We start from the raw sequence: 27641 nt of genomic DNA on the forward strand, positions 1-27641 counted from the left end.
GGGAGCTAAAGGGTTTTTGTCTGGACAAATTATTTTTTTTCGCGACAAGTCGAAAACAATTTTTTTCTTTCAATTTTAGCATTACATATAGTGGCAGCTGAGGGTGAAACAATATTTTTTTTCTCAGAATCAAAAACAAATTATTTTTTTCTCCAAAAACTGGAAACAAACTTTTTTTCAAAAAAAAAAACATAGCCCCTCCCAGAAAATCAAATGGTTGCTGCCTAACTCTAAACAGACCAATTAACAAGACCGGGTTTTATACATCCGACCCATTAACAGACTAGGTTTTAAATAAAAATTGCTTAATATCACCAAAATACAGATTTTCGTGTAGATTTTTCACACAATGATTTTAATATGGTTAATCAACATAATGTCTGTCTTTTCGATGTTCAAAATATTGCATGCAAGAAAATTCAACCAACGTGTCATTTTTTGTACATTTTGTGTGTGTAAAATGCGTATATATTTGTTGATGAGTAACCCGCCTTTTCATTTTATAGATCGGTTATCGAAGGTGGAAAAAAAATTACCATGGCGTTGAGAGTGTCAGTTTGTTTTCAACTTATCAAGTCAAATAAAATAACTTTATGACTGATCAAATAAAATAAAATAACTTTATTCCTAATCAAAGGGCCCGTATAGAGCATATAAATCAACATAACTCACAAAGCTCATACAATATTCACACAAACAACACATGCAATCTAACATACATGTATATTTATTGTAAATAAATAGATACGATTTCGAACAAATATGGAAATATGTACATGATGGGAAAGAGAGCCCATACAAAGAGGAATAACTCTATTTGTTTATCTTAACTTTTGTCTCTTTTTTTCCTGTCTGATCTGGAAATGTTTATTTAGGTAGTACCATACAAACTAAAATATGTATTAAAAAACTAAATCTTCATTTGCCATTATCCAAAGTTATTTTTCTCAACTTTGGAAACTTTAGAAATAAATTTTGTAGGATTTCTTATCTGATCTTATCTTACTGAGCTATATAGAGGGCACTCTAAAACTAAATGCAGCTCGTTTTCTATAGTTTTGAAATTAGAAAATTATTATGTAAAATGCAAGTAAGTGACCATTTCTTTGAAAAAATAGAGAGGAGTAGATATAAAAGAATTCAAAGAGAAAGTAGAATATGTTAACATTGTAATATAAGCGAGGTAGAAGATGAAACCCACTTTTTTTAAATGTAAAATTAATAAATCTGTACGTAATCACCTTCAAAGAGATATAAATAATACTAGTATATGTCCAGAATACTCTAAATTGTCTGAAGCAGATAGATATGGCAAGCCATTTTGCTATTTACTCTTACTTCAAGATATCTCATAAACTTTAAAAGATATCTTATATAGTTTATAAGATATCTTATATAGTTTATAAGATATCTTATATAGTTTATAAGATATCTCATATAATTTATCAGATATCTCATATAATTGTCTTTATAAGATATATCATAAACTATATAAGATAGCTTATATAAAAATTGTTTATAAGATATCTCATATACTTTATAAAATATCTTATAAACTTTAGAAGATATCTTATAAACTTTAGAAGATATCTTATAAACTTTAGAAGATATCTTATAAAGTATATATAAGATATCTTATAAAGTATATATAAGATATCTTATAAATTTTAGGAGATATCTTATATACTATATAAGATATCTCATAAAAATGAAATTGTATAAGATATCTTATATATTATATGATATATCTTATTTAGTTTATATAGACAGAGTGCAGGCCCTGTTGTCTCAATATCTTAATACTAGCACAGGGGATGATCCAGCCATTTTGAAAAGAGGGGGTTCCCAACCCAGAGTAAAGGGGGGTTCCAACTATATGCTCCCATTCAAATGCATTGATCAGCCCCAAAAAAAAAGGGGGGTTCCAACTATATGCTCCCATTCAAATGCATTTATTGGCAAAAAAAAGGGGGGTTCCAACCCCCGGAACCCTCCCCCTGGATCCACCAATGCTATCATGAGTTCAAATCCCAGCGAGGGAAGAACAAATTGACTATGTGGATTGAAGTATTTTGTGCTGATATTAAGAGAAGAAATGTCAATCCAGACATTAACACCAGATCAGGATGGATCAAAATACAGTGCATGTTTTAATTGGTAAAGGTGTAGGAATATTGTTTTTATTGATAAATGTGTAGGAAACTAGGATTATCATTTCTGGGAATGAATTCTGTAATCTGAACTTTAAAATATACATTATAAAACATTGAAAATGTGGGTTTGTGTTCTGAGTGTTTTCTTGGAATTTCATATTTATTCCATGATTTGACTCATGGCAGCCATGACATTTACTGCAATAGAAAGGTAGATAACCCTATCTCAAACTCAAATATCTCCTAAAGTTTATAAGATATCTTATATAGATTATAAGATATCTTATATAGATTATAAGATATCTTATATAGATTATAAGATATCTTATATAGATTATAAGATATCTTATATAGTTTACAAGATATCTTATATAGTTTATAAGATATCTTATATAGTTTATCAGATATCTTATATAATTGTCTTTATAAGACATCTCATAAACTATATAAGATATCTTATAAACTATATAAGATATCTTATAAACTTTAGGAGATATCTTATAAAGTATATAAGATATCTTATATAAAAGTTGTTTAAAAGATATCTCATACACTTTATAAGATATCTTATAAACTTTAGGAGGTATCTTATAAAGTATGTAAGATATCTTATAAACTATATAAGATATCTTATTAACTTTAGGAGATATCTTATAAAGTATATAAGATATCTTATATAAAAGTTGTTTATAAGATATCTTATAAACTTTAGGAGGTATCTTATAAAGTATATAAGATATCTTATAAACTATTTAAGATATCTTATAAACTTAAGGAGATATCTTATGAACTTTGGGAGATATCTTATAAACTTTAGGAGATATCTTATGAAAATGAAATTATACAAGATATCTTATATATTAGAGGAGATATCTTATATATTATATAAGATATCTTATTTATAATAGGAGATATCTTGAAATTCGAATAGATAGTAAAACGGCTTGCCATAGATAGATTACAATTAATTCTGTCTTCATTTGATATTATGCAGCTTACTGTTCCGTTCCAGTGACATTGTTTGCCTTAAATTAGTGGAGAATACAGGCTTTTTCCCCTGGAGAAGAATCCCAATTTGAAGGAAAAAAATGGCTTAAATTATTCCCAAAAAGACAACTTTTTTCCCAATCAGTGAAGTCTCAGTAGTAATTGTGCATGAATACAAACTGAAAACACTCATTTAAAGATTGTTCATGCCTAAAATGACTATAGGTGCAGATTTGAGGGTCTTTTATGTATCATCACTGATAAAATGGGGTCTTATTTTATAGCAGGGTTTGACTTTTGAAAATGGGTCTGTATATTGAAGTTTCAGTCAAATTCATGGTATATTTAAATTTCCCAATTTGATGAAAATGACGCATATTTTTCCAATAAAAAAGGGTAGAGGTAGTTTTGAAAAAAGCCAACAATATCACTGCGTTCATTGAAATCCGAAACTAAAAGTAAAGAAAAACACTTTACTTTTTTCTATTTTTTTATTTCAAATTAGATGCACTATATCGACTCGAAGTCCAGAAATGCGTTACGTTGGTCCCCAAATTCTGTAGTTCCTCATAACCTTGTTCTGTTCTATCATGAAATTCTGTGTCCTTTGTAGCTCCTCCAACTGAAAGGAAAATTCGCGATCAAAGATAATATTTTTAAAACATGTTGATTCGGAGAGCATAAAACAGAAGTTCTGTGTAGCCAATGATCGAATACACAAAACAAACAGTTTACATTAAAACAAAAGCACGTGAAAACAACAAATTCAAAGTACATAAAATAGCTATATAAAAAGATAGTTTGATTTCCCTTTATTCGGTATGGGTTCACTTTATGTTTCTTCGGAAGATACTTTTTGACTGAAACTGACTATTTTTAAAGAGGTTGGCTTTATCGGATGAATTATCAGTTAGTTAATACGATAAACACTTAAGCTGTTTTACTATGTTCTGGCATTACAACGAAATATTCATGTGTTAATGTTTTATTCAATTAGGGCCCCATCGAATGGTAGACGCCATATCGGGATCAGTTTGTCCGTCCGTCCGTCCGTCTATAACAAATGGTGTCCGCTCTAGAGAACCGTTATAATTTCAAAATTTAGGCTTGACATGCATATAAATCAAAAGCAGATGGTGTGTCATAATTTTTTTACATCTTCCTAGGTCAAATGTCTAGGTCATAAACTTTGGTTTCAGTTGACAATCCCTTGTTCTATGATACAGATACATTTAGTTTATCACACGTTGTTCAGAGCGGTTCATACAGAGATTGTTTCAATCTCAATAATATCTAGTTTTTTTTTAACTTTTAAAAAAATCTAACCAACACTGAAACCCTTAATGAAAAGTAGTGATACGTTAAAACGAATACGCATAACTAGAAGCGGAATATTTAACCATACATTTTGATAAACATAATTGTATATGCCAGACTGAAACAAAAACAAAATACGCATTTGTACGACGCCTGATGGGTAAAAGAGGTTACGTGTTACCAGTCCCTATTGGTAATGTATCCTTACTTTGTTGGTACTTGTTGTTTGTTCATTGGATGATGTATATTCTGCTGTTATGTAACCGCTTGAGCTTCCATCAGAAGGGAATCCCGTTTTGTCGGTCTTGCTAGAACCATGACCCTTAGCAAGCAAGGTTTTTAGTTTATCTTCGACAGAATCATCAAGTTGAAGCAGAATGTTTTCTGGGTTACAAAATGGTGTTCTCTTTCTCTTCGTTTCACACGCGAACATGTTCGGGCTAACGGCGTTTTCCTCCATACTGATCATATTCCCGGCGGTACATTCCATGCTTGTGGTTGGTATATCTTCGTCGGGAGTACATGTAAGTAGATACTTCAACATAGAAGGACTTTGACGGTAAGTCATTCCGTTACAGCTGTCTTCGGGAATTACATCATTTACGCTGGTCTCCATTACCTGAAGCCATTCTTTTGGGTTTGTATCTCTTCGAAAACGCTTGCCATTCGGCAACACTGAATATTGGAAACTGCCGCCATTTGTTGACATGTTTCCGTTTATTTTGCCTTAGAACTCCCGCTTCTTTGTAGTAACAAGCTAATTGTTGCCAAGTAATACGATAACGTCATAAAGTCGCTGAATACATTGTCTTATCGGGGCCTTTTATAGCTGACTATATGCGGTATGGGCTTTGCTCATTGTTGAAGACGTACGGTGACCTATAATTGTTAATGTTTGTGTCATTTTGGTCTTTTGTGGATAGTTGTCTCATTGGCAATCATACCACATCTTCTTTTTTTATATATTCTAGTACTCTAACATCGGCCGAAATTCATTTGACATAATTCTCTCACTTAGATTGTATCTTAAAAAAACAGTAATAGTTGTGAACAATGACAATGCAAAGTAAATTAAATAATGCGGTTAATTATATTCAATAAAAAAGCGAAATTCAATGAACAGAATGAAATAAACATCCCAAACGTGTTCGTTGCGTCACGCAACTGAAACTACTAAAATACCGAAGTAGTCTTTGAACACAATATTTTTTCAACTTGCGTTCTGCAGGCTTCTTTCTAAACCAATTATTGCGTAAACCCCTGAATTGCGAGTTTACGCAGTATAGATGTAACACTACTAGTTCAGGCCCGGCCAGAAAGCACATACCAGAAAGTAGTACATATTTAACACAAAATAGTTCCTTCGCATGAGTATAACTTTCGAAATGTGTAGAATATTTAGGTATTTTTGGTATCAAATGAAAGTCGAAGGACTGATGATCATTGAAGAACACTTTTGGACTTTTAATTTTGAATATTAAAAAAACTTCACAAAATTTTAAAAAGAGGGTACATTTTGTCGTAATACATAAACAATGTACCTAAATATTACAATAATTTAAGAGTAACAAAATAGTACTGAATATTACCAGTGGCGTAGCTAGGTCACTTCAACGTGTACGCCCTTACCTCAGCAAGGGGTCTTAGGACCCCAAGTGGGTCCGGGTTAAAACAACGGCTGGTAGTGGGTTCGAGGTGACCAGGCACCCAAAAGCTAACGATTTATCCAGAATAGAAAAGAAACAGTTTATTTTTAGAGGGATTGATAAGATATTAACTCCTGAATGGTCCAAAACATCCAAAATGGCATGTCCCTAGACCGCCTGTTCAACATTCATACTTCTAAAAAATCGTAAAAAAATGAAGAAATAAATGTTATTTTTACTCTACATAGGTTCTTTAATAGTTCAAAAGTATGTTCAGAGCCAACATATTTTAATAAACAGCTTTCAATATAGGATTTTTAGAAGGTGTGTCCCTCACAAAATGTCCACTACGAAACGAAGACAATTTACAAGTAGTTTTCCAGTACTACATTTTTTTAGTACAGAAGTAGTACGTATGCAAAAGTAGCTGTGTAATTACTACCGGTATGTGGTCGACAAAAAATAAGCTATATTGTTTACGTACTTATTTAGTGATGAATCAGAGATCCGTGTGTTTTCTCTTTTGTTGTTGCTTTTCTTTCTTTTTTTTTCTTTTTTTTTTTGGGGGGGGGGGGGTTCAAAGGGATACCGACCTGTGTCGATTACCCTCTCCACAAATATAGTTACAAATGGAAAAATACATTATTTTGTTTTTTTCATGTGAACCCCCTCCCCAAATAAACCTAGTTAAGACATAATGAAGCAGATACACAGCTTTGTGTCTATAAGTCTTATTATTAAGGAAGTTTGGGGAATTACGTCAATTCATTTATAAGGAGTTGCGGCAATCTGTATTCATATTTCAGGTTAGAGGGTCAAGTTGACAGAGGCCCACAGCGTGTTTGGCGAACAATTAGGACGAAATGTTATGAGCCAAAAAAAACTTAAAACACATAAAAAACCAACTGTTAAAAAAACTTCTTTGTACAAGCATGATTTTAAAATTGATTAGATTTCTTCACATTTGCAATTGAACTTTAGCCTGAAAACTAAATCCTATATAAAAAAAACCAGCACCTTCGAATGGAACATCGAGTTTGTGACTTAGGGAGCAACCATTTGATTTTGATGGGGGGGAGGGGGGGGCTAGGATGAAATTTGAAAAAAATAGACAGGACAGAGTGAAAAATAATAAGAAAGGACAGAGATTACAGCTAAAAAAAATGCAGGACAATTTTTTTCATCCTAGCCCCCCCCCCCCCCCCCCCCCCTTAAAAATCAAATGGTAGCTATAATATAGATATAGGAAGATCTGATATGGGTGCTAATGAGTCAACTCTCCATCCAAGTCACAATTTATAAAAAAAAAAAAACACAACATATTCATTTTAAAATAATGGTTTAGGAAAACTTACAGTTATATATATATATATATATTTCCTTGAACCTTATTGCCTTGTGTGTTTTAAGAAAAGCTTACTTGAAAATAATAATTTATAAAAAATATAGGTCACCGATGAGTTAAAAAAGATATTTCAATTTTAATGCAAAAATTGTAGTTTTGCACAAAAGGAGATCATTCGGAGCTTTTTGAATGATATAAACATTTTAAAAGTCATCTGGCGATAAAACGAATCGAATTTTATGGTTGATTTTTGTACCATATCATAAAGTAACAATTAATAGTGTAATAAAAAAAAAGATATGTGCTTTATCTGTCAGTCTCAACCGTGGCAGTGTTTTAAATATTTTTTCCACCTAAAGTATGAAGATCGCTTTTATTTGATTTTCCTTGTAAATATTTATAAAATGTCCCAAAGATATACCACCAACAAATGCATATGGGTGAAAACATATTATAGACTGCATTTTTGCACCTATCCCAAGTAAGGAGCTTGTTAGTCTTTCAGTTGAATGTTTTTTAATTTTATTTATACGTTTTGGAGTTTAGTGTGATGTCCATTTCCCTGAACTACTACACAATTTTATTAAGGGGCCAGCTAAGCACCACCTCCGGTGCGGGATTTTCTCGATGCGTTGCAGACCCATCGGTGGCCTTCGGCTGTTATCTGCTCTTTTGTCTCTTGACATATTCCCCATTTTCATTCTCAATTTTGTTTATGTATATTTCTGATGACCTACGTTTATGTAAAGTTTATATCTGTATCTTTATCATACGTTTTTACTTGCTTGTCTTACATGTTTCTATCTTTACTGAAATGAAACATGTCAATGTCCCCCATTAAAATGTCACATGTCCCTCTAAAAGTCGTAAAAATGTGTCTAAAAGTGTCCACTAGGTTTTGTTTTAACGAAAAAAATATGCATTCTTTTAACATTTTATATGGATAATATCTAAAAAGGTTAGTTGATATTTCGAAGACTGCATTATCAATTGTATTAGTTAACTCAAATTAAACTTGACACCATCTTCAACTATTTACCGTTTACAAAAAACAAAATATTATTCACTAAATTAAAGTTTTCTGGTTATTTGATGGTATATATCTTTTTAGTTTTACTTTTGATTTGACTTTACTTCTTCGAAATACTGGACGTTAAGCAACCAACAATCAAACAATCAATACTCCTTCAAATATGACATGTACTTTACTTTTGAAATTAACTGATATAAATTAAGCGGCGTTTTGCATTTGCGCCGATCAGCATTTCATTTGCGCCGATTTTTCTTTCATTTGCGCCAATTTTTTTTTCATTTGCGCCGATTTTTTTGCAGGTAAATTACAGGTGAATAGATATAAGAAGTTGCAAATATGAGTGCAAATAAGAGAAGTCATGTTATTTTTCATTTATCATTTTAGACCTCTTTCATTAGCCATTTGCCATTTGTACAAATGTAATGAATTGTCAAACATAACATTTATATAACTGTTGTTTCCTGCTCACTATGGGGAGATGGAAGAAGGCCTACAAGATACACCTCCAGACTTTTTCTTGACAGTACCCGTAGTAAATTCTTTAATCTCTGTCTTTCGGACATCTGCCACATGTTTATGCTTGATCAGTGTTTTGACAATAGAATCCGTGGTGACTCTGGCTTTACACGATTTATGGTACATTTGAAAGATATGTTGTTATGTTTCAGGACACTGTAAATCTAATTAGGAGCAAATATAAAATCGGCGCAAATGCAAGAATGAAAATTTTTAAAATCGGCGCAAATGTCATACGCCCTCCTCAGTATACCAAATTAAGTCCTAATGTAGTTAAATTGAATTATTATACTCATTTTAACATGCATAATGTGGTATGATTTTAGGATTTGTCCTTCTTTATTCCCAATTAACCTATATATTTTAATAGGTTTGGAAGAGACGTTTATTATGTACAATACTTACAATAAAATAGAACACACAAATTGTTTAGATATTAATAAAAAGAAGTACATTTTAGCCAGGAGCACATATACATGTACTTATGTTGATAATCTATATAACTTTACAAATTCAAAAACATTCAATTATGATTTGGTTTTTTTAAGAAATAATCTGTTTGTATTCAATAATATAAGCACTTTTAAAATAACACAATTGGTCGAACAATTCATCTAGTGTAAAATTGTCTGGTAAATTAAAAATACCACAAGCGAAAAACAACTATTCGAAATGCTTTTAATGACAAAAAAAATTGACTAGAAAAGGACAACACTTTCGAAATATCTGAAATATAAATAGGGATTTTATGATGGAATTTTATTCATATGCAAAACTCGTTACTAATCACTTCTTTCAGTTTGACGAGCAGAGACCTCCAGAATTCGAACCAACATCTAAGATAATGGAGAGAGAATTGAAAATGTCGGCAACCCGTCGAAGTTATAAAAATCTAGCATCAGTTTGTGTCGGATGGTTCCTGTTGGTCGTATCATTCGGATCACTGCAGGGTATTGTCAGTAGTATAAACCACGAAGATGGTCTGGGATTCTTTTCTATGGCATGTTTTTACGCGGGTGCTATTGTCTGTCCATTTGCCGCAACAGTATTTAGAAGATGGAATACGAAACCAGTTTTGTGTGTTTTAACCCTTGCTCAGATACCATTGGTATTATCATATGCGATTCCTAGACTTTATACAGTGTTACCAATGGCATTTATCGGCGGTATAGCACAGTCGGTTGCATTTTCTCTGACAGGAGCATACCTGGTTTGGGTATCTGGTATACTGAGCAATGCCAAAGGTGACACAACCAGTCGGTATCTCAGTATGGCATTTGGTATTTACTACATGTCTGTTAGTTTCGCACCTGCGATAGGAGGAATATGTTCAACGTTTATATTATCTATGAAATTTGAACAAAAATACTATAAATACTTAAACTGCACAAACTCTCTTAAATCTATAATTAACGAAAACATAACCCTACCTAACATTACTATAGGGTGTGGACCCGACTTCTGTCCGTTTGAACAAGCAGACGTTTCACAATTTGAGATCTCGGGTATTGTGAGATACTGTTTACTTGGATTCTATTCTTTGTGTATGGTAGCAGCAACGGTAGTGTTTTCGTTTGGAATGGAAGATAAACCTTCGACAGGTCAGGAAAAAAATCAAAGCAATCATCAACTGAAATTACAAGATAAACCAGACAAAAAGGACAGTCTGACTGCAGTGTTTAGATCAACGATATATGTAATGAAGCAAAGGAGATTCCTAATTGTAGCCCCTCTTGTATTTTATAACGGGTTTCAGTGGGCTTTTGCTGTAGGTGATATCATGAAGGTATGTGATTAAGTACATTTGGAGTAGGTCCAGTTAGACCCCTTTTTGGCCCCAAAATATAGCAGCTTTACAAAATTGTGAAAATGTAAACTTTTAGTTGTTTATTGTACAGTAGAATGCATCTGCTACATACATATGGACTGTTTTTGACAATACAATGCACATATATCGGGTTCTAGCACCATTAAGTCATGCTAAATTACTGAAATCTTCGCAATTCTAGCATTTTAGTTAAATTTTAGACGGTTTTCGTGTGAAACGAAAGTGGCCGCATTCGTGTTCATCCTTAATATTAAAATGTAAGTTGTATTTTATGATAATACATAACATATATAAAGATTGAGGATGAACACGGATGCGGCCACTTTCATTTTTAACAAAAACACATCTGAAAAGTGACATTTTTCGACATATTTGGTAGATTTTTCATTTTTGAGCTTGAATCGGGTCGTTTTGAATGACCAAATCAGTTAAAATCTTTCAGATAAACTAATTGATTCAAATAAAATAGACACTTTTAAAGTGTTTAAAAAGTGGTCAAATTTTTTCCTGATGAACCTGAAATTTGAGGCCAAAATGGGTCCTTACCGGACCTACTCCTTTGTCCCCTCTGCTGTATTATACAATTATAGCCTTTGTATGAGGTCGATACGAGGTTATATCGACCTAAGAGAAGCATATTGACTGAGGACGAAGTCCGAGGTCGATCTGCTTCTCTAGGTCGATATACCATCGTATTGACCTCTACCAAAGGCTACAATTGTTATATCATTAATCAACAACTATTGCATGAACAAATAAAATTGGGGATTTCTAGAATGTATTTTTAGTAACATGCTGTATGCCTTGTGCAATATGATGTTTTTGACCAACGAAAAGCTTAACACAACAGTATTGGCGTGCAATCTGAGTAAATACAAATGCACATTGTGATCAAGTTTTAACGAATCACAAATCCTTAAAAATATTCGATTAATAATATTCAATGATATCGCATGTTATATATTTTTAAAACTCACGGAGACATATTCAGCCGAAATGTGCGGCTGGTTAGGACTCATTAAATTTTAGAGAGTTTTTAATGAAACCATAATTGTCAGTTGGCTTTACATATGCATGTGATTAAAATTTGGTTTTGTTGCTTTCAAACGTATATTGTTTTTTTTTCTATATTTGACCATTATTATATATTAAAGTGTCTTTTCTACAACGAATTGTATTGCTTGATCTTTTATAGCCTTTAGTTATTCACCTGGTCCAAAAGGGAGTGTAAAGGAATACAAAAAATCTAAGCGCCAACATTCTGACCTGCATGTCCCCTAGTCAGGAATCCCTGTTTTTTTGTGTATATTTTGGTATTATTTCGGAGGGGTTTCTTTCTCTGTTGGGAAGATTCTTTATCCCCTCTTTTCTACCTCAGGCATTGATTACCTTAGCTGTATTTGGCAAAACTTTTAGGAATGTTGGTCCTCAATGCTTTTCAACACCGTACTTTATTTGGCCTTTTTAACTTTTTGGGATTCGAGCGTCACTGATGAGTCTTTTGTAGACGAAACGCGCGTCTGGCTTATATACAAAATTTAGTCCTAGTATCTATGATGACTTTATTTAATAATTTGACCAATTTGTTATTGTCAGATCTGTATACTGTACCATGATGTAAAATTCAATTATCACTTTTTGTTTGATAGGCATTTGGTGGATGTATTTTTGGTGCAGAAAAGATTGGGATATTTATAGCAACATACCATTTTTCAACATGCCTGTCTTCAGTATGTTCGGGATTAGTTGAACCGAGAACTGGTAGAAAAGTATTGTTCATGTTCGGTATGTATATAAAGCCTTGACAAAATAACAATGACGGTCCCGATATTACTGCAATAGATGTGCATTTCGACAACTAAAGTCTCTTTGGTGGTGCTCAAGGTAGAAATATTTGAAATTCAAAACCTTATACAAATGTTAAAGAGCTGATGGAAGCAAAAAAGACCTAAAGTATAGCCAAACTTAAATATGATATCGTGGACAGGTAGCACACGCCAATAACACATTAAAATGCATTTGTATTACCAAACGGACTTTCGCATTGATCAATTATTAGATTTAATATATTTATCTGACATGAAACATCAATTTAAGAACATATTTTGATACTATTTGACTATGATCAAACGGATTTCACAATCCCCAAAATCCTATTTATCTAAGAACATGAAAAAGTCGTCTGACTTATATGTCTGTTTCAAAATATAACTGACCAACATATTCCGTTGTTTTACAGCCTGCGTCATGCACACGTCCGCGTGTATTATGATGAAGTATTGGTCGTGGTATCCTTCTTATCTAGCATATGTATTGTGTGCTATGTGGGGCTTGGGAAGTGGTACATTTTTAGCACAAAGCCATGGTATGTATTTGTATAAACCATATAATATATTACTTTTAATTGTACGAACTTCTAATTTTGATACTGCCACTATGGAACATATTAATTGTTATGTTTTCCCGATTTCTATTAATCAAAGTATAGTTTGTGCAGTCTGGATGTGATAGTTTTTACAAAAGTAGTTAAAATTTGAAGCGACGCAAAAATTGTAAAAACAAAATAGCGTTTTAGTGTGTAAAACTGAAATAGTAAAACAATGCCCTTATTAACTATGATTGATTGAAAAGATGTGAATAAACTGATATGACCTAAACATGCAAAGTTTTAAAAAAACAAAACGCAGTCTACACGTCTTTTTAAAATTGAATACCATATCTATAACCTTTTTTTTTCTTTTTCAGCTTTAATGGGTGAACTATTTCCTTCCGACGTGGAACCAGCAATGGCAGTTTATTTAATGTTCCGATCATTTGGTCATATCATGGGATTTGGATACGCCCACTTTTTGTGCATGAACACAAAGATTTATGTTACTGGTGGTATTTGTTTGGTAGCATCTGGATTTGTTGCTGTGTTTCATCAAAAGCCCTATCTACAGAAAGAAAATCTTAAAACTGAAAAAGCTTGATTCGTGTAATGATAGATTTTTTTCTCGAAAAGTCATTAACCATTTCAACATAAGACGGATTGGCTCAGTATCAAAGCTGGATATATGTATATTTCTCCGTAGCCGCCCATTTCTTGTTTATAATTTTCACTTGTCTTATTACTTCGGATTGTTTTCGCTCGTACATATTCAATCATTCTGATCATTTATTGTGCTTTATAATGTAATGGTTCATTTCATTGTACCGGTCAATTTCTTTTTTGCACCATGATAATTAATTGATCATTAGTATCTTTCTTTCTACATCATAATTTATCCCATGTATTTATCTCATTTGGTGTCTTCTATCTATTAGGGAGCTACCATTTGATTTTTATGGGAGGGGGCTAGGATAAAAAATGTTGTCCTGCATTTTTTTTAGTTGAAATCTCTGTCCTGCCTTTTTATTTTTCACTCTATCCGGTCCTGCTTTTATTTTTTTAGTTTATCCTGACTTTTTTTTACATAAATTGTCATCCTGACTTTTTTTTCAAAAAAAATCAAATGGTAGCTCCCTTATACGTTTAGTAATAATTAGAATACTTGTAATATATCGTGGAATAACGTGCTTTTGTAAATATATATGTGAACTTTTTCTTGTATTATCGAACATTGTGCCAATATCATTGTTTGAGTTCTATATATTTTCCAACTTGTCAATACTACAGACTAATTAACTCTAGTCTTGTTTTATTTTTTGGTAAATAAGTCTTTTGAATTGCTGTTTATAACAATGTTTCTTTTTATTCACAGAACCAGATATTTCAATATTTCCATAAATGTAAACTAAACATTAATAAAACTCGTGAAACAACTGTTAATTTAAAAAAAAAAACTGTTAACTTTAACATTAAAAAACATTGGTTCTCAATGGCTTCCCTTTCAGCAGAAACCCAGATTACCCTATCAAGCAACGCCAAGTTAGTTTAGAAAAAAAAGCTAGGATAGTATTTTAGTATTTTAATATTAAGACCCATAATGCAAATGCTGGTTGAATGTTGCTATGTGCATAAAAGTGCAAGGTTGACAATGGGACAACTGAAATGAAATCATCTGGTCATTGTTTATAAGTTTAGGGCTCCACCGAAATTCTTGTTGAAAGCTAGGACTAATACCCGATATACTTAATATAATAGTCCTAGTTGAAAGTCAAGATAAGAAGCAGAATAACTAATCTTTATTGAAATTGCAATATGATATATCATCGCAATCAACATATGCTACCAAACGTTACATATCAATATGGGGACACCTTCTATATAGCAGAGCCTAGAGTTACACAGCTTCTTTTGCAAAGATAATATTTCTGTACTAAGAATCTATAGTACTGGAAAACTAATTTTAATATTCAGTACTAGTTTCTTGTTACTTTTAAATTATTGTAATATTTACATGTAGGTACCTGTATTTTACAGTATTTTTGGTTACTACCGTTACATTTTCAGCATTTTAAAAGTTTTTCTATTTCAAATCTCTTTAAAACAATGATTTTCAAACGGCATGGATTATTGTATTATTTCTGTACCAAAATATTTAGTACAAATCAAGTACTGTAAAATACAAGTAGCTAAATGTTACAATAACTTTTTAAAGTAAAGAAATAGTACTAAATATTAAAAGTAAATTTCCAGTACTTCATATTTTTAGTACAGAAATAGCGCCTATGCAAAAGAAGCTGTGTAAAGGATGCCATTTCATTCTTCTAAAGAATCCCTCATATGCAGGAATCATGCAAAGTCAACAAGAAGAAGAGCACAATTGGTTTCATATGTTAAAATGTTGACAATCAGTCTACTGGGGAAAGAAACGTGTAAATCATGCCGACCTCTCACCTAGGTCTATGTGCATATTCTTCAATGCATGCCATCTCTTTACTGTTGATCTTGTATTAATTGCTGATTTTTTTCTGTTCATCTTTTTTACTGTCGAGCCTGCGACTTCAGGCGATACATAGATAGTAATCCGGCGGCGGATTAACTAAATTCTTAAAACTTATATGCCAATTTCAAGTTAGAATAGGCCTTATACTTCGCTTAAGCTATGTAGTTTCAGCCTGGCATATATGTCCGTTGTCCTTCACCTGATTTTCATGGGTCGGTGACTTGATTTTTTTTAGGTTTCGTATTGTTATTTTTTTTTATTATGAGTGATAGGGTAACTATATTTGATATATGTATGTACCTTGCAAGGTCATAATGCCTCTCAGACAGTTTTCACTTGACCTCAACTCATTTCATGGATCAGTAAAAAAATGTTAAGGTTAAGTTTTCGTGTTAACATGGTTAAGTTCATATTTTAGATACAGTATACTATTATCAATATGTTTACTATACTTGGTGTATGAACTGATTGTAAGGTGTACATGTCCAGGCCTCATTTGACCATGACCTCATTATCGTGGTTGATTGCTCAATGTTAAGTTTTTGTGTTTTGTTCTTTTTTTTCTAATACTTCGATCTTTAAGCCAACTGCATTTAGTGTATGGAATGATTTTAATGTATATGTTACAGTGAATTTGTATAATCAGGGATTATGTAGAATCCCTGATTTTTCAGGGAATATGTAGAATCACTAAAATCATTAGTAATTATATATAATCCCTGAAAATGACCAGTGATTTTACATAATCACTGAACATTTTAATAATTATTCTAGAAATTCCCTAATATGATTTCAGGGATTATGAACGATTTAATGGTCCTTTGTTTAAAAACAAAGTTAATATAGACTAATTAAAATTTTAAGTTTCTTTCATTTTCCTTGCCAGATGAAATAATTTAGCTTTTAACCACAGAGGATGATTTAAAAGGTTTCGATATATAGTTGAAGACTTCAAAATTAAAAATATTAACCTTCCCTTTATAACGACAGCTGAATATGTATTGTTTGTTTATTAAAAGCCATCGTCAAATGCAGGATATTCATGCTCTATTTGTAAACACACAAGCATGTTATTTGTTATACATGTAAAGCAAATGGTGAAGTCAAGAAGATTATGAAATAACTGTTTTGTGTGGTTTTTTTTTGTTCAAAGAACAATTTGCAAGAAATTCAAACTGTGAGAACTAAGGCATATAAATGTAAAGAAAAACAGGCAGAACTTGGGATTGACAAATAAAACAAACTTTAAGAGGAAGCTTGCATATTCTCATATCAATTCGACAGAATAAAAAAGAAAAGGGAAACCCAAAAACCATAATGGCAATTCTTAAAAAAAAGTATAAAAAAGGTTTATGCCTGACCAAGGTTGCAAATTCCGATTTATTCATTTTTCTATTATTTTTTTTTTTGGGGGGGGAGTACCTGCGTATGTTTTTACTGAACTTTTTATTTTTCACTTGGGCGTGTTGTTAAAATCTGATTCGATATGTGCAGGAAAAGGAATTTACAAATGTGGATATTGTGGTAAAAATAGATGTGAAGCATATTATTTTAATGTATTGTGTTTCTCATTTTAATATAGTGTGCCTAACTTTTGAAAAAAAAATGGGTTTATCATTTTGATATATTGTTATAATTTTTGTTAATTTATTATGATGTTTTTATGTGATTTTATAGAATGAATTATTTTATTTTTATTCACTTTTTTTTTTATAAAACAACTATTTCTTCATTTCAGTTATTATGTAGAATCCCTGACGTTTTTTTCTAGTGATTCTACATAATCACTGAAAATTTCAGGGATTCTACATAATCACTAAACTAGCCAGTGATTCTACATAATCACTGAAAATTTCAGGGATTCTACATAATCACTGATTATACAAATTCACTGTAACATATACACATTTATACATGTCTATCTGGCAGGTATCATCTGATCGTGACCTCATTTTCATTGTGAAACTTCAAGTTTCCTGTCCTTTATTTCATGGTTAAATTTTTCAAAATAAAATGTTCATGGTTTGGTCTCTTTCTAGTATACTACAATGTATAAGAAATAGGTCAACTATCAACTCGTCTAAACATCAACCCAACAATGTTAGATCTGTAAATTTGCTTTCGCAAATTTTGGTTCTTCCCTCGCCGGGATTCGAACCCATGCTACTGTGATATCGTGACACCAAATCGCCTGCACTGCAGCCGTCCCGCTAGACCACACGACCACCTGGGCTCTCAAAAAAAGAGCTTTCGCTGGCCATGTGTTACCTTTCCACGTCAGTTTTAATCTAGCGGCGTACTACAGTACATGATATATAAGGCATGAATATAGAATGATTGTAAGGTGTACACATATTTCTGGTTTGGTTTATCTGACCTTGATCTCATTCCTTGTATCATGTTAAGTTTATGTGATACTTGTAGTAAAACTTGTATACTTAGAACTATCAACATATCGTTAATGGTAAGTAAAGCAGGCAAGACATTTCAGCCTGTGCGCTCTGGTTTTCCTAAGTATTTGCCCATAACACAAAAAGGGTGAAATCTTCATGAAAGGTGTAATACCACCATTGATTTCCTATTAATCTTCGTTAAATTGGCACTTCAAAAAATGTGCAGACTTTATATTTGTTGTTTAAATAAAGAAATATTTTAGCATGAGTAACTTTTTATCCTGAGAAGTCCAATAGACAACGGACAATTTCATCTATGCTGACTTATTAGCAGATCGTTTCTTGCTTATCAATTTTTAAAATGGTATTTCTTACATACATGTACCAGTTTGGTATTGGGTGGTCTTTTCAAATTCTTTGTATGGAGTAGATTTGTGTTGGACTATTTGGGTGTCGGACTTTTGGGATGTCAGACTATTGGGATGTCAGACTACTGGGGTGTCGGACTAATGGGGTGTAAGCCTATTTGATTGTAAGACTATTTGGGTGTTGTATTAATGGGGTGTTTGATCAATGGGGTGTCATAATAGTGGGGCTTCCAAATTTTGATCTTTTTTGTATTTTAAAGTATGCATCTACATGTATGATAGTTTTCAATATAATAGGCAAACATGTAATATATAAATGATCAAAGCATGAAATGCCTATTTTATTATCTGAAACCGATTGGTTCAGATGGAATGACAGACGTATTGACAATGCAGCAATTGGTGGGGTTTTTTTCAATTTTTACACAAGTGTGATAGACTGGTTCAACATAGAACCTAACTTAACATGTAGACACCAGTCACACCTGTCTATTGTTGATTACTGTTTTTGCTTTCTACATTGTTCATAATTGGTTTATTGTTGTTGTCTGTTTGCTGTTTCATTCAAGTATACCCTACAATGGGCTACATCTCCTTTTATTCAAAATATATAAAATTACAATTTTTTTTTATTATTATTTATGTACCAAATCAATCATATCTTTTTTTCAATGACTTCAGTCCACCTCCTCAGCAGTCATCTCTTTTTCAAATATTTTAACAAAAGTTTGATATTCAGCTACTGTCATTTTGCTATGTTTCTTGGCAAATATCTCGTCACTTGTGTCCAACATTTCTCTAAGTGATGGATTCTTGCCTATTTCACCTGTATCCTTGGTGACTTTTTTGTACAGTCCTGCTCTTGTTAAGAACTGATGCCTACACTTGATATAGTCCAGTGAGTGAGAAAATAAATTGCTACGTATAACTTGACCTGGTGTCGCTCCCATTTTCTGAGAAACATAGTCATATTTCAAATGGATCACATTAATATCTTCTGTAAGAACTGAAGGCGACTTTACAATTAACTGCAGAACTGACTTTGATAAAAACATTTTTTTTAGTTCATCAACTCGATAACATACGTCTTCCTGTTCAAGTAACAAGATTGTTGGATCAGATACAACCAGAGCCATAAGGACATCATCACTGAACCCAATGTTACGAAATATTTCTAAGTTCTTAAGAAATGTCTCAAAGTTCATGTCTAAAATATCTGGAAACTTACTGAGTATATGAACCATTTGTTTAGGAGAAAATCCATACTCTCTTAGCTGTTTTGTAAGTGTACACATGTCTTCGTTTATGAGAATCTTTGGCGATGCTAACATTAATTGTTCAATATCATTTATTTTTAATTTTAAATCAATCAGATGCTGGACATAGTCTTTTACTCTCTCTTTTCCTGATGAAACAATCATTATATTACAACTTCTGTAATATTCATAAACTTTGTCTGTTGTTTCTTCAATCTGTATTTCATAGTTTGTTGTCACTCTTTCCTTTGTGTTAGTAGGAGCTGCTTCAGAGACAAAATACTTCATATGCAAAGACTGACAGCTGCTTTTATGAAAATCCAAACATTTTATACTGCCTCTAATGCAATTATGTACTGACCTAGAAGACATGGTCATATAACTGTACCCATATCGGAATAACAGGAATGCTCTGTTTTTCATAACAGCATGAAGATACTTACAATGTAACATAGTTTCTTAATTATTGTAACTATAAAACCTCAGAAATCTAGTTTATCCACTTTTGCAGTCCAGAATTAATGTTTCTTTTCCAGTACATGTAGCTAAGTCATCTTTTACAACTCCAAGGAGCATTAAAAATCTGAAAATATAAATAGTACTTTAAACTATACATGCTATATATACCATGTATACAGTTTTTGCATATATATGTAGAACTCTAAAAGTGTGATGGTACTCTAAAGTGCAAAGGTCACGCTAAAATGTGATGGTCTATGCAAAAGTATGATGGTGTCTCATGCTAAAGTGAGATGGTTGTGTGTTTGCTGAAATACGATGGTATATCATGATAAAGTGTGACTGACCAAAATGGTAAGGTTTGAGGGCTTTAAACAAGTTTTAAGAACATTCAATGTATAAACGGTCTTTTTGCAAAATCTAGTAGTATAATGCATACCATATGTGATCCATCATTGTGCATGGTAGGCATTATAACTTGCCAGTAGTCTTAAGTGAATGATTCTTAAAGACCAACCACCAACAATGACGGATCCAGAAATTTTCATTAGTGGGAGCCCATTGACTGCCTAAGAGGGGGCATACTCCAGTCATGCTTCAGTGATTCCCTATATAATCAACCAAATTTTTCCCACAAAAGGGGGAGCCCCTCTAAATCCACCTCTGACCACGCAATTGCTAAAAATGTAATTTAGGTGTAAAAAAAAATTACAAATACAAAATTCAATAATTGTCAGAATATGTAACATTTATTTGTATAATTTAAATGAGAGAGAGAGGGATGTTTGCCTAGTTTAATTTCTCCTTATCTGTAGCGACTACACATCTATGTTATAATTTTCTACAATGTGCAAACAAATGTTTTAGCCGACAATTAATAATTACACATGAAAACATGTATCTTTATTTTGCTGACGTTACTTTTCAATAAAAGTGGCAACATTTTAACATGGGACTGCAAAATAAACTGCAACATAAACAATGATTCAAATGCATCCAAGTCATTGATATTTGGTTGAAGAGTTCTTAAACAAATATTTGTAATTTGTCTTCCAGCCTGTTCCTTTTTAGTTTTATAAACGACTGTTAAAGTCATAATTCAACTATGTTTCTAACGTCTATATACTTTCGCAGACCATCAGACTTTAGCATATGGAGGAATCAGACTTAAGGCTAAGCGTAGACGATCACACTTTAGTGTGACCATCATGCTTTAGAGTCCTACATACATGTCATAATTATATAGTAGTGTTTAGTGACATGGATGATGCATAAATTGTCATTTCAATGACATGTACCTAGAAAACTTTAAACACAGAGGTTAACAGCATCCCTTGTGGATTTTACTTTTTCAACCTGCTAACAATGGAACCTGTGTTCACTCTAGCTAAATATATTCTTTTGTTGGGGGTAAAAATATTGATTACAGTATCATTTTGGTCTATTGTGGACAGTTGTCTCATTGGCAATCATTCCACATCTTCTTTTTTATATATATATATATATATATATAAACGAGTCTAAATTGAAAACTACGTTCAAACCTATGACTGCGTTGGATAAAAACCGCAGTTTTTATACGTGTGCATGTCAAACAAATTTCGTTGTAGAAGGGTCTAAAAACAGCACAAACAACATTTTCCAAAAGACCAAACGAGTGAAAAAGTATATTTAAACAAAACGCATTTGACTAACAGGTCGAACAACTGATGTTCTTTAACCCTGCTGACTGCCATTGACGATTGCCAAATAAAATTGATCACAAAATGTAACAAAATGGATCCTAATATAAATTTAATACGTCACAGAAGAAAAAAAAAAAAAATTGTTAACTTGTGGACAGGATGTTGTGCCACAAACATTCGGTGTCAATATTTCTTTAGTACACCATATCCGGATTTCGACAATAAATGTCTCTTCAGTGATGTTAGTGATCGAAACGGTATTTGGAAGGCCATATAAAAAGTACCCTCATTTTTAGAGAAAGTACATATATATATAACTCGTCTAAACATCAACCCAACAATGTTAGATCTGTAAATTTGCTTTCCCAAATTTTTGGTTCTTCCCTCGCCGGGATTCGAACCCATGCTACTGTGATATCGTGACACCAAATCGCCTGCACTGCAGCCGTCCCGCTAGACCACATGACCACCTGGGCTCTCAAAAAAAGAACTTTCGGTGGCCATATGTTACCTTTCCACGTCAGTTTTTAATCTAGCGGCGTACTACAGTACATGATATATAAGGCATGAAGATGTTATTGTTACAGATCAGCTAAATTATCTATAGTAAAGGATCCTACAAATTAATGTAAGATACAGTCACAGAAAATAATTATATTCATAAATATATATATGTAACAAGTGATTTATATTTGCTTTTTTCTATCATTTCAACAAAAGTTCTACTACTGTAATCACTAGCCAGTCAACACTGAGGTTGTGAGTTCAAACACCACTCATCATGCTCATGCAGATGACATAGGTGCTGCACTTGACTCTTAACATAATTGACTATGATTGTCAGCTTTCCTATCTAAAGGTCAGTGGTTTTCTCCAGGTACTCAGGCTTTCTTCGCCAATAAAATGTAGCCGCGTCCAAATAGCCAATTTCAGTATAACTTAGGATCAATTTTGATTAGATTGTAGTTATAATGTACAGGTAAGCTTTTAGTCATTTATGTTAATTGTTTATGCTTTTAGTATGTTTACAGGTCTGCTATTATTTCATAAATTGTACTAGTATTGCTACTTTTGTTATGTTGTATGTTGATATTTGATCAAATAAATCTACTAAGCCCCGAAAAGACCAAGGAGAACAGACAGGCTTCATCCTGCTTGATCATGTTGATTTCTCCAAAGCTTTTGACAAAGTGCCCCACAAGAGACTCCTCCAAAAAATGGACTTCTACGGAATATGTGGAGTAACACTCAAATGGATACTAGACTTCCTAAGCAAAAGAACACAATCCCTATTGCTTGATCGAGTTGATGGGCATAAATCTGGCCCCCTAGACATCATCTCAGGGGTGTCTCAGGGAACAGTAATTGGACCCCTATTATTCCTGGCTTATATTAATGACCTGCCACAATCAATATCTTCTCAGGCAAGGTTCTTTGCAGACAATTGCCTAGTTTATAGAAAAATAAAGAATGTAAAGGATAGCAAGACACTACAAGATGACCTCAACAAACTCCAAGAGTGGGAATCACGATGGCAGATGAATTTCCATCCTGATACGGATAACCAACAAAAGAAACCCACAGTTAAGGAACTACCAACTACATGGTCACACCCTAGATGCAGTTGAGCATGGGAAATACCTGGAGTCACCATAAATCATGACCTACAGTGGAAGACACATATCAACCAGACGGTAGGCAAAGCATCAAGGACACTAGGCTTCCTGAGAAGGAACCTAGGACGGTGTAAACCGTGAGAGGTCAAATCTAATGCCTACATCACTATGGTCAGACCAACCCTTGAATACGCTTCCTCTGTATGGGACCATAGGCGGATCCACAGGGGGGGGCCAGGCCCCAACTTTCGTGGGAAAAATTTAGTTGATTATATAGGGAATCACATAAGCATGACTGGAGAGGCCCCCCTTAGGTCAGTCAGTGCCCCCCCCCCCCCCCCGTCCCGCTAGACCACATGACCACCTGGGCTCTCAAAAAAAGAACTTTCGGTGGCCATATGTTACCTTTCCACGTCAGTTTTTAATCTAGCGGCGTACTACAGTACATGATATATAAGGCATGAAGATGTTATTGTTACAGATCAGCTAAATTATCTATATAGTAAAGGATCCTACAAATTAATGTAAGATACAGTCACAGAAAATAATTATATTCATAAATATATATATGTAACAAGTGATTTATATTTGCTTTTTTCTATCATTTCAACAAAAGTTCTACTACTGTAATCACTAGCCAGTCAACACTGAGGTTGTGAGTTCAAACACCACTCATCATGCTCATGCAGATGACATAGGTGCTGCACTTGACTCTTAACATAATTGACTATGATTGTCAGCTTTCCTATCTAAAGGTCAGTGGTTTTCTCCAGGTACTCAGGCTTTCTTCGCCAATAAAATGTAGCCGCGTCCAAATAGCCAATTTCAGTATAACTTAGGATCAATTTTGATTAGATTGTAGTTATAATGTACAGGTAAGCTTTTAGTCATTTATGTTAATTGTTTATGCTTTTAGTATGTTTACAGGTCTGCTATTATTTCATAAATTGTACTAGTATTGCTACTTTTGTTATGTTGTATGTTGATATTTGATCAAATAAATCTACTAAGCCCCGAAAAGACCAAGGAGAACAGACAGGCTTCATCCTGCTTGATCATGTTGATTTCTCCAAAGCTTTTGACAAAGTGCCCCACAAGAGACTCCTCCAAAAAATGGACTTCTACGGAATATGTGGAGTAACACTCAAATGGATACTAGACTTCCTAAGCAAAAGAACACAATCCCTATTGCTTGATCGAGTTGATGGGCATAAATCTGGCCCCCTAGACATCATCTCAGGGGTGTCTCAGGGAACAGTAATTGGACCCCTATTATTCCTGGCTTATATTAATGACCTGCCACAATCAATATCTTCTCAGGCAAGGTTCTTTGCAGACAATTGCCTAGTTTATAGAAAAATAAAGAATGTAAAGGATAGCAAGACACTACAAGATGACCTCAACAAACTCCAAGAGTGGGAATCACGATGGCAGATGAATTTCCATCCTGATACGGATAACCAACAAAAGAAACCCACAGTTAAGGAACTACCAACTACATGGTCACACCCTAGATGCAGTTGAGCATGGGAAATACCTGGAGTCACCATAAATCATGACCTACAGTGGAAGACACATATCAACCAGACGGTAGGCAAAGCATCAAGGACACTAGGCTTCCTGAGAAGGAACCTAGGACGGTGTAAACCGTGAGAGGTCAAATCTAATGCCTACATCACTATGGTCAGACCAACCCTTGAATACGCTTCCTCTGTATGGGACCATAGGCGGATCCACAGGGGGGGGCCAGGCCCCAACTTTCGTGGGAAAAATTTAGTTGATTATATAGGGAATCACATAAGCATGACTGGAGAGGCCCCCCTTAGGTCAGTCAGTGCCCCCCCCCCCCCCCCCCCCCCTTTAGGAAAAGTTGTGGATCCGCCACTGGGGACCCTTTCCAAAAAAAAACTTGATAAAGATCTAGAACAAGTACAGAGAAGGGCAGCTAGGTTCTTGTTCAATGAACACGAAGACATACTGACATATCCCCAAGTTGTATCAGCTCTTTAATGGAGAGACTAAGATGGGAGCCTCTTAAAGATCGCCGCTGCAAAGACCGTCTCACCTTGGCCTACAAGATCCACAATAGATAACTGATTGGTAGATATTGACCCCTCAAACTATTACAAACCCGGAGATTCAAGGACCAGAGGAGGCAACCACATACACCAACAGTGTACTCTGAAAGACCAATTCTTCCGAAGATCAACCAGAGAATGGAACACTCTACCGGAAAAAGCCACAACTGTAACACACAATTGTGTTTCATATCATTAATTATCAAGGAGTATTAATTAGGAAATTCATTAAAAAGGAATTATAAACAATTCAATGACAATCATGTACGCTTTGGACACTTAATAACGATCTGTTCAAATATTATAGACATATATACCCTGCAGCCAATAAATGACCATGTCTACTGTGAAATAAAATGTATCCTTTAGGAGTTAATTGCATAGTTTGACAATTAACCATAGACTAGAATTATCTAACATCCAGACTTCTACATTTGTACATAACCGGCCATTAGTTATGGGCCAATGTTTAAGAACAACTGGACTATATATAAAGATCCAGCTTTGGACTTGGAGGGAGGACAGATTGGTACCGGAGATTCCGCAAAGGTCTGATGAGTAGTGGGTTTTTGGTATGGCTGACACATCATCTAAACCAGCCATTACATACATCCAGACACCCTACTACCAATCATACAACGTTTTGTGAAACCAGGATTCATCGTCCACTCTGACCAATGGAAGGTATACCACGCCAAGTTCAGTTGATCCCTGTTTTTATTAATTGATGAGGGAAGGCTTCATGATTTCACGAGCAAGAGTCATTTATATACCCTCAACAGCTGAAGAAGAGTCCGACTCTGTACTGAAAGAAGAAGTCTAAGGAAGGACGGTGTGCTTTGTTCATACCTGGTTTACTTGTTTACATCATCATAGTATAATTTTCTGACAAAGTAGTTGGTTGCTGATTGCTATATTTAGCACACACAAGCTGAATCGCATATAGTTTAATGTTAGTTGAGATCGGAGGGGCCTCGAGGGAATTCATCTGGTCCATAAAATGAGGGGGAAAGAAACGAAAGACAGAGGCCAATTTTATGTATTGATATATGTATGTAAATTCCTCCATTAATTGGAGCACCATCGAGAGCTGCAGTAGACTCCCAGTTTAAAAAGATAACTTTAACCTGGCAAAATATGTCTGGCTGGAAAAATAACAAGAATAAAAATCAAGAATATGCTAGTGCCCTGCCCCCCCCCCTTTTTGAGGAAAAAAATGGTTGTTTAAAAGGGAATCACTGTAGCATGAATGGAACAGACACCCCCTCTGAGCCAGTCATTAGGCCTCTCTTATGTAAATTTCTGGATCTGCAACTGTCTTTGAAATAAAGGGTGAAAAAACAAACTTTTTTTTATCAGGCACCATTTTTTCATCATGAATTTACCTACTATGTTTTAGCCTAATGATAGTAATAGGTTTTTTAAAAGAATGAAGCAGGTCACAGGATGTTATAAAAAAACATGAATTATTTGAAACTATACATCTTTTTTGCTTTTGTGCATTTGTGCAATACACCATGCTGTTGCCCTTTCCCAAAAATAAAAAAAATTACACACCTCTTTTTTTTTTCTTTTTTTGTGCATGCTGTTGAATATTGACCCCCAAAGCCAATCCTAATTATCCCTTTGCAGTATGGAAACCTGTGGTATAATGTTATTTTCTGGAAACTAGCCTCTTTTTGGCTGTCTCATCAAAAACACCCAAACTTGCTTTCCATCCAGTTCCATATTTTCTCATCTTTTTATGAACACTTTGACTTTTTTAGAATGCATAACCATGTAAAAAATATTTAGAAACTCTCATATTAAGAGGGACATTCTATGGTTTGTTCTTATGGTGTACTGTTACACAACTATCCAAAGTTATTGGGACTTTGGCTAGCAAACATGATTAACCCCACCACATTTTGTATGTGCCTGTCCTAAGTCAAGAGCCTGTAGTTCCGTGGTTATTGTATATAATATATGTTTTTCAGTTATGATTTTGTTCATAAATCAGTGGCCAGCAGGGCATTATCTTTTCATCTGAACTATTTTTTCATTTGTCCTTTCTGGGCCTTTTATTATTTCCAATGTGTTATGAGGTTAGG

At 33.7% G+C, this 27641-nt stretch overlaps 3 protein-coding genes across 3 annotated transcripts; 1 reads left to right on the top strand and 2 right to left on the bottom strand.

Moving 5' to 3' along the window:
* Positions 1-3625: 3625 nt before the first annotated feature.
* LOC134723715 (uncharacterized) lies at positions 3626-5239 on the bottom strand. The gene is made up of 2 exons (XM_063587269.1): positions 4666-5239; positions 3626-3762 (listed from the first exon to the last, which is right to left on the bottom strand). The coding sequence occupies exons 1-2, from the start codon at positions 5164-5166 to the stop codon at positions 3679-3681; spliced, it is 585 nt and encodes a 194-aa protein (XP_063443339.1). The 5' UTR covers positions 5167-5239; the 3' UTR covers positions 3626-3678.
* A 3082-nt stretch (positions 5240-8321) lies between these two features.
* On the top strand, positions 8322-14472 carry LOC134723716 (protein unc-93 homolog A-like). The gene is made up of 5 exons (XM_063587270.1): positions 8322-8406; positions 9797-10783; positions 12475-12610; positions 13065-13190; positions 13571-14472. The coding sequence occupies exons 2-5, from the start codon at positions 9842-9844 to the stop codon at positions 13795-13797; spliced, it is 1431 nt and encodes a 476-aa protein (XP_063443340.1). The 5' UTR covers positions 8322-8406; positions 9797-9841; the 3' UTR covers positions 13798-14472.
* A 4594-nt stretch (positions 14473-19066) lies between these two features.
* On the bottom strand, positions 19067-26556 carry LOC134723718 (transcription termination factor 4, mitochondrial-like). The gene is made up of 2 exons (XM_063587271.1): positions 26401-26556; positions 19067-20296 (listed from the first exon to the last, which is right to left on the bottom strand). The coding sequence occupies exon 2, from the start codon at positions 20164-20166 to the stop codon at positions 19135-19137; it is 1032 nt and encodes a 343-aa protein (XP_063443341.1). The 5' UTR covers positions 20167-20296; positions 26401-26556; the 3' UTR covers positions 19067-19134.
* Positions 26557-27641: the final 1085 nt, after the last annotated feature.

The sequence above is a fragment of the Mytilus trossulus genome, chromosome 6, assembly GCF_036588685.1.
Source record: "Mytilus trossulus isolate FHL-02 chromosome 6, PNRI_Mtr1.1.1.hap1, whole genome shotgun sequence".
In the NCBI taxonomy this organism is placed as follows: domain Eukaryota; kingdom Metazoa; phylum Mollusca; class Bivalvia; order Mytilida; family Mytilidae; genus Mytilus; species Mytilus trossulus.

Excerpts from the sequence above, each read along its gene's own strand:
- LOC134723715 (XM_063587269.1), bottom strand. The coding sequence starts at position 5,166 with ATGTCAACAAATGGCGGCAGTTTCCAATATTCAGTGTTGCCGAATGGC. Across the intron at positions 3,763-4,665 it reads AAACAACAAGTACCAACAAA|TTGGAGGAGCTACAAAGGAC; the intron begins GTAAGGATACAT and ends TTTTCCTTTCAG.
- LOC134723716 (XM_063587270.1), top strand. The coding sequence starts at position 9,842 with ATGGAGAGAGAATTGAAAATGTCGGCAACCCGTCGAAGTTATAAAAAT. Across the intron at positions 12,611-13,064 it reads AAAAGTATTGTTCATGTTCG|CCTGCGTCATGCACACGTCC; the intron begins GTATGTATATAA and ends GTTGTTTTACAG. Across the intron at positions 13,191-13,570 it reads ATTTTTAGCACAAAGCCATG|CTTTAATGGGTGAACTATTT; the intron begins GTATGTATTTGT and ends TTTCTTTTTCAG.
- LOC134723718 (XM_063587271.1), bottom strand. The coding sequence starts at position 20,166 with ATGTTACATTGTAAGTATCTTCATGCTGTTATGAAAAACAGAGCATTC.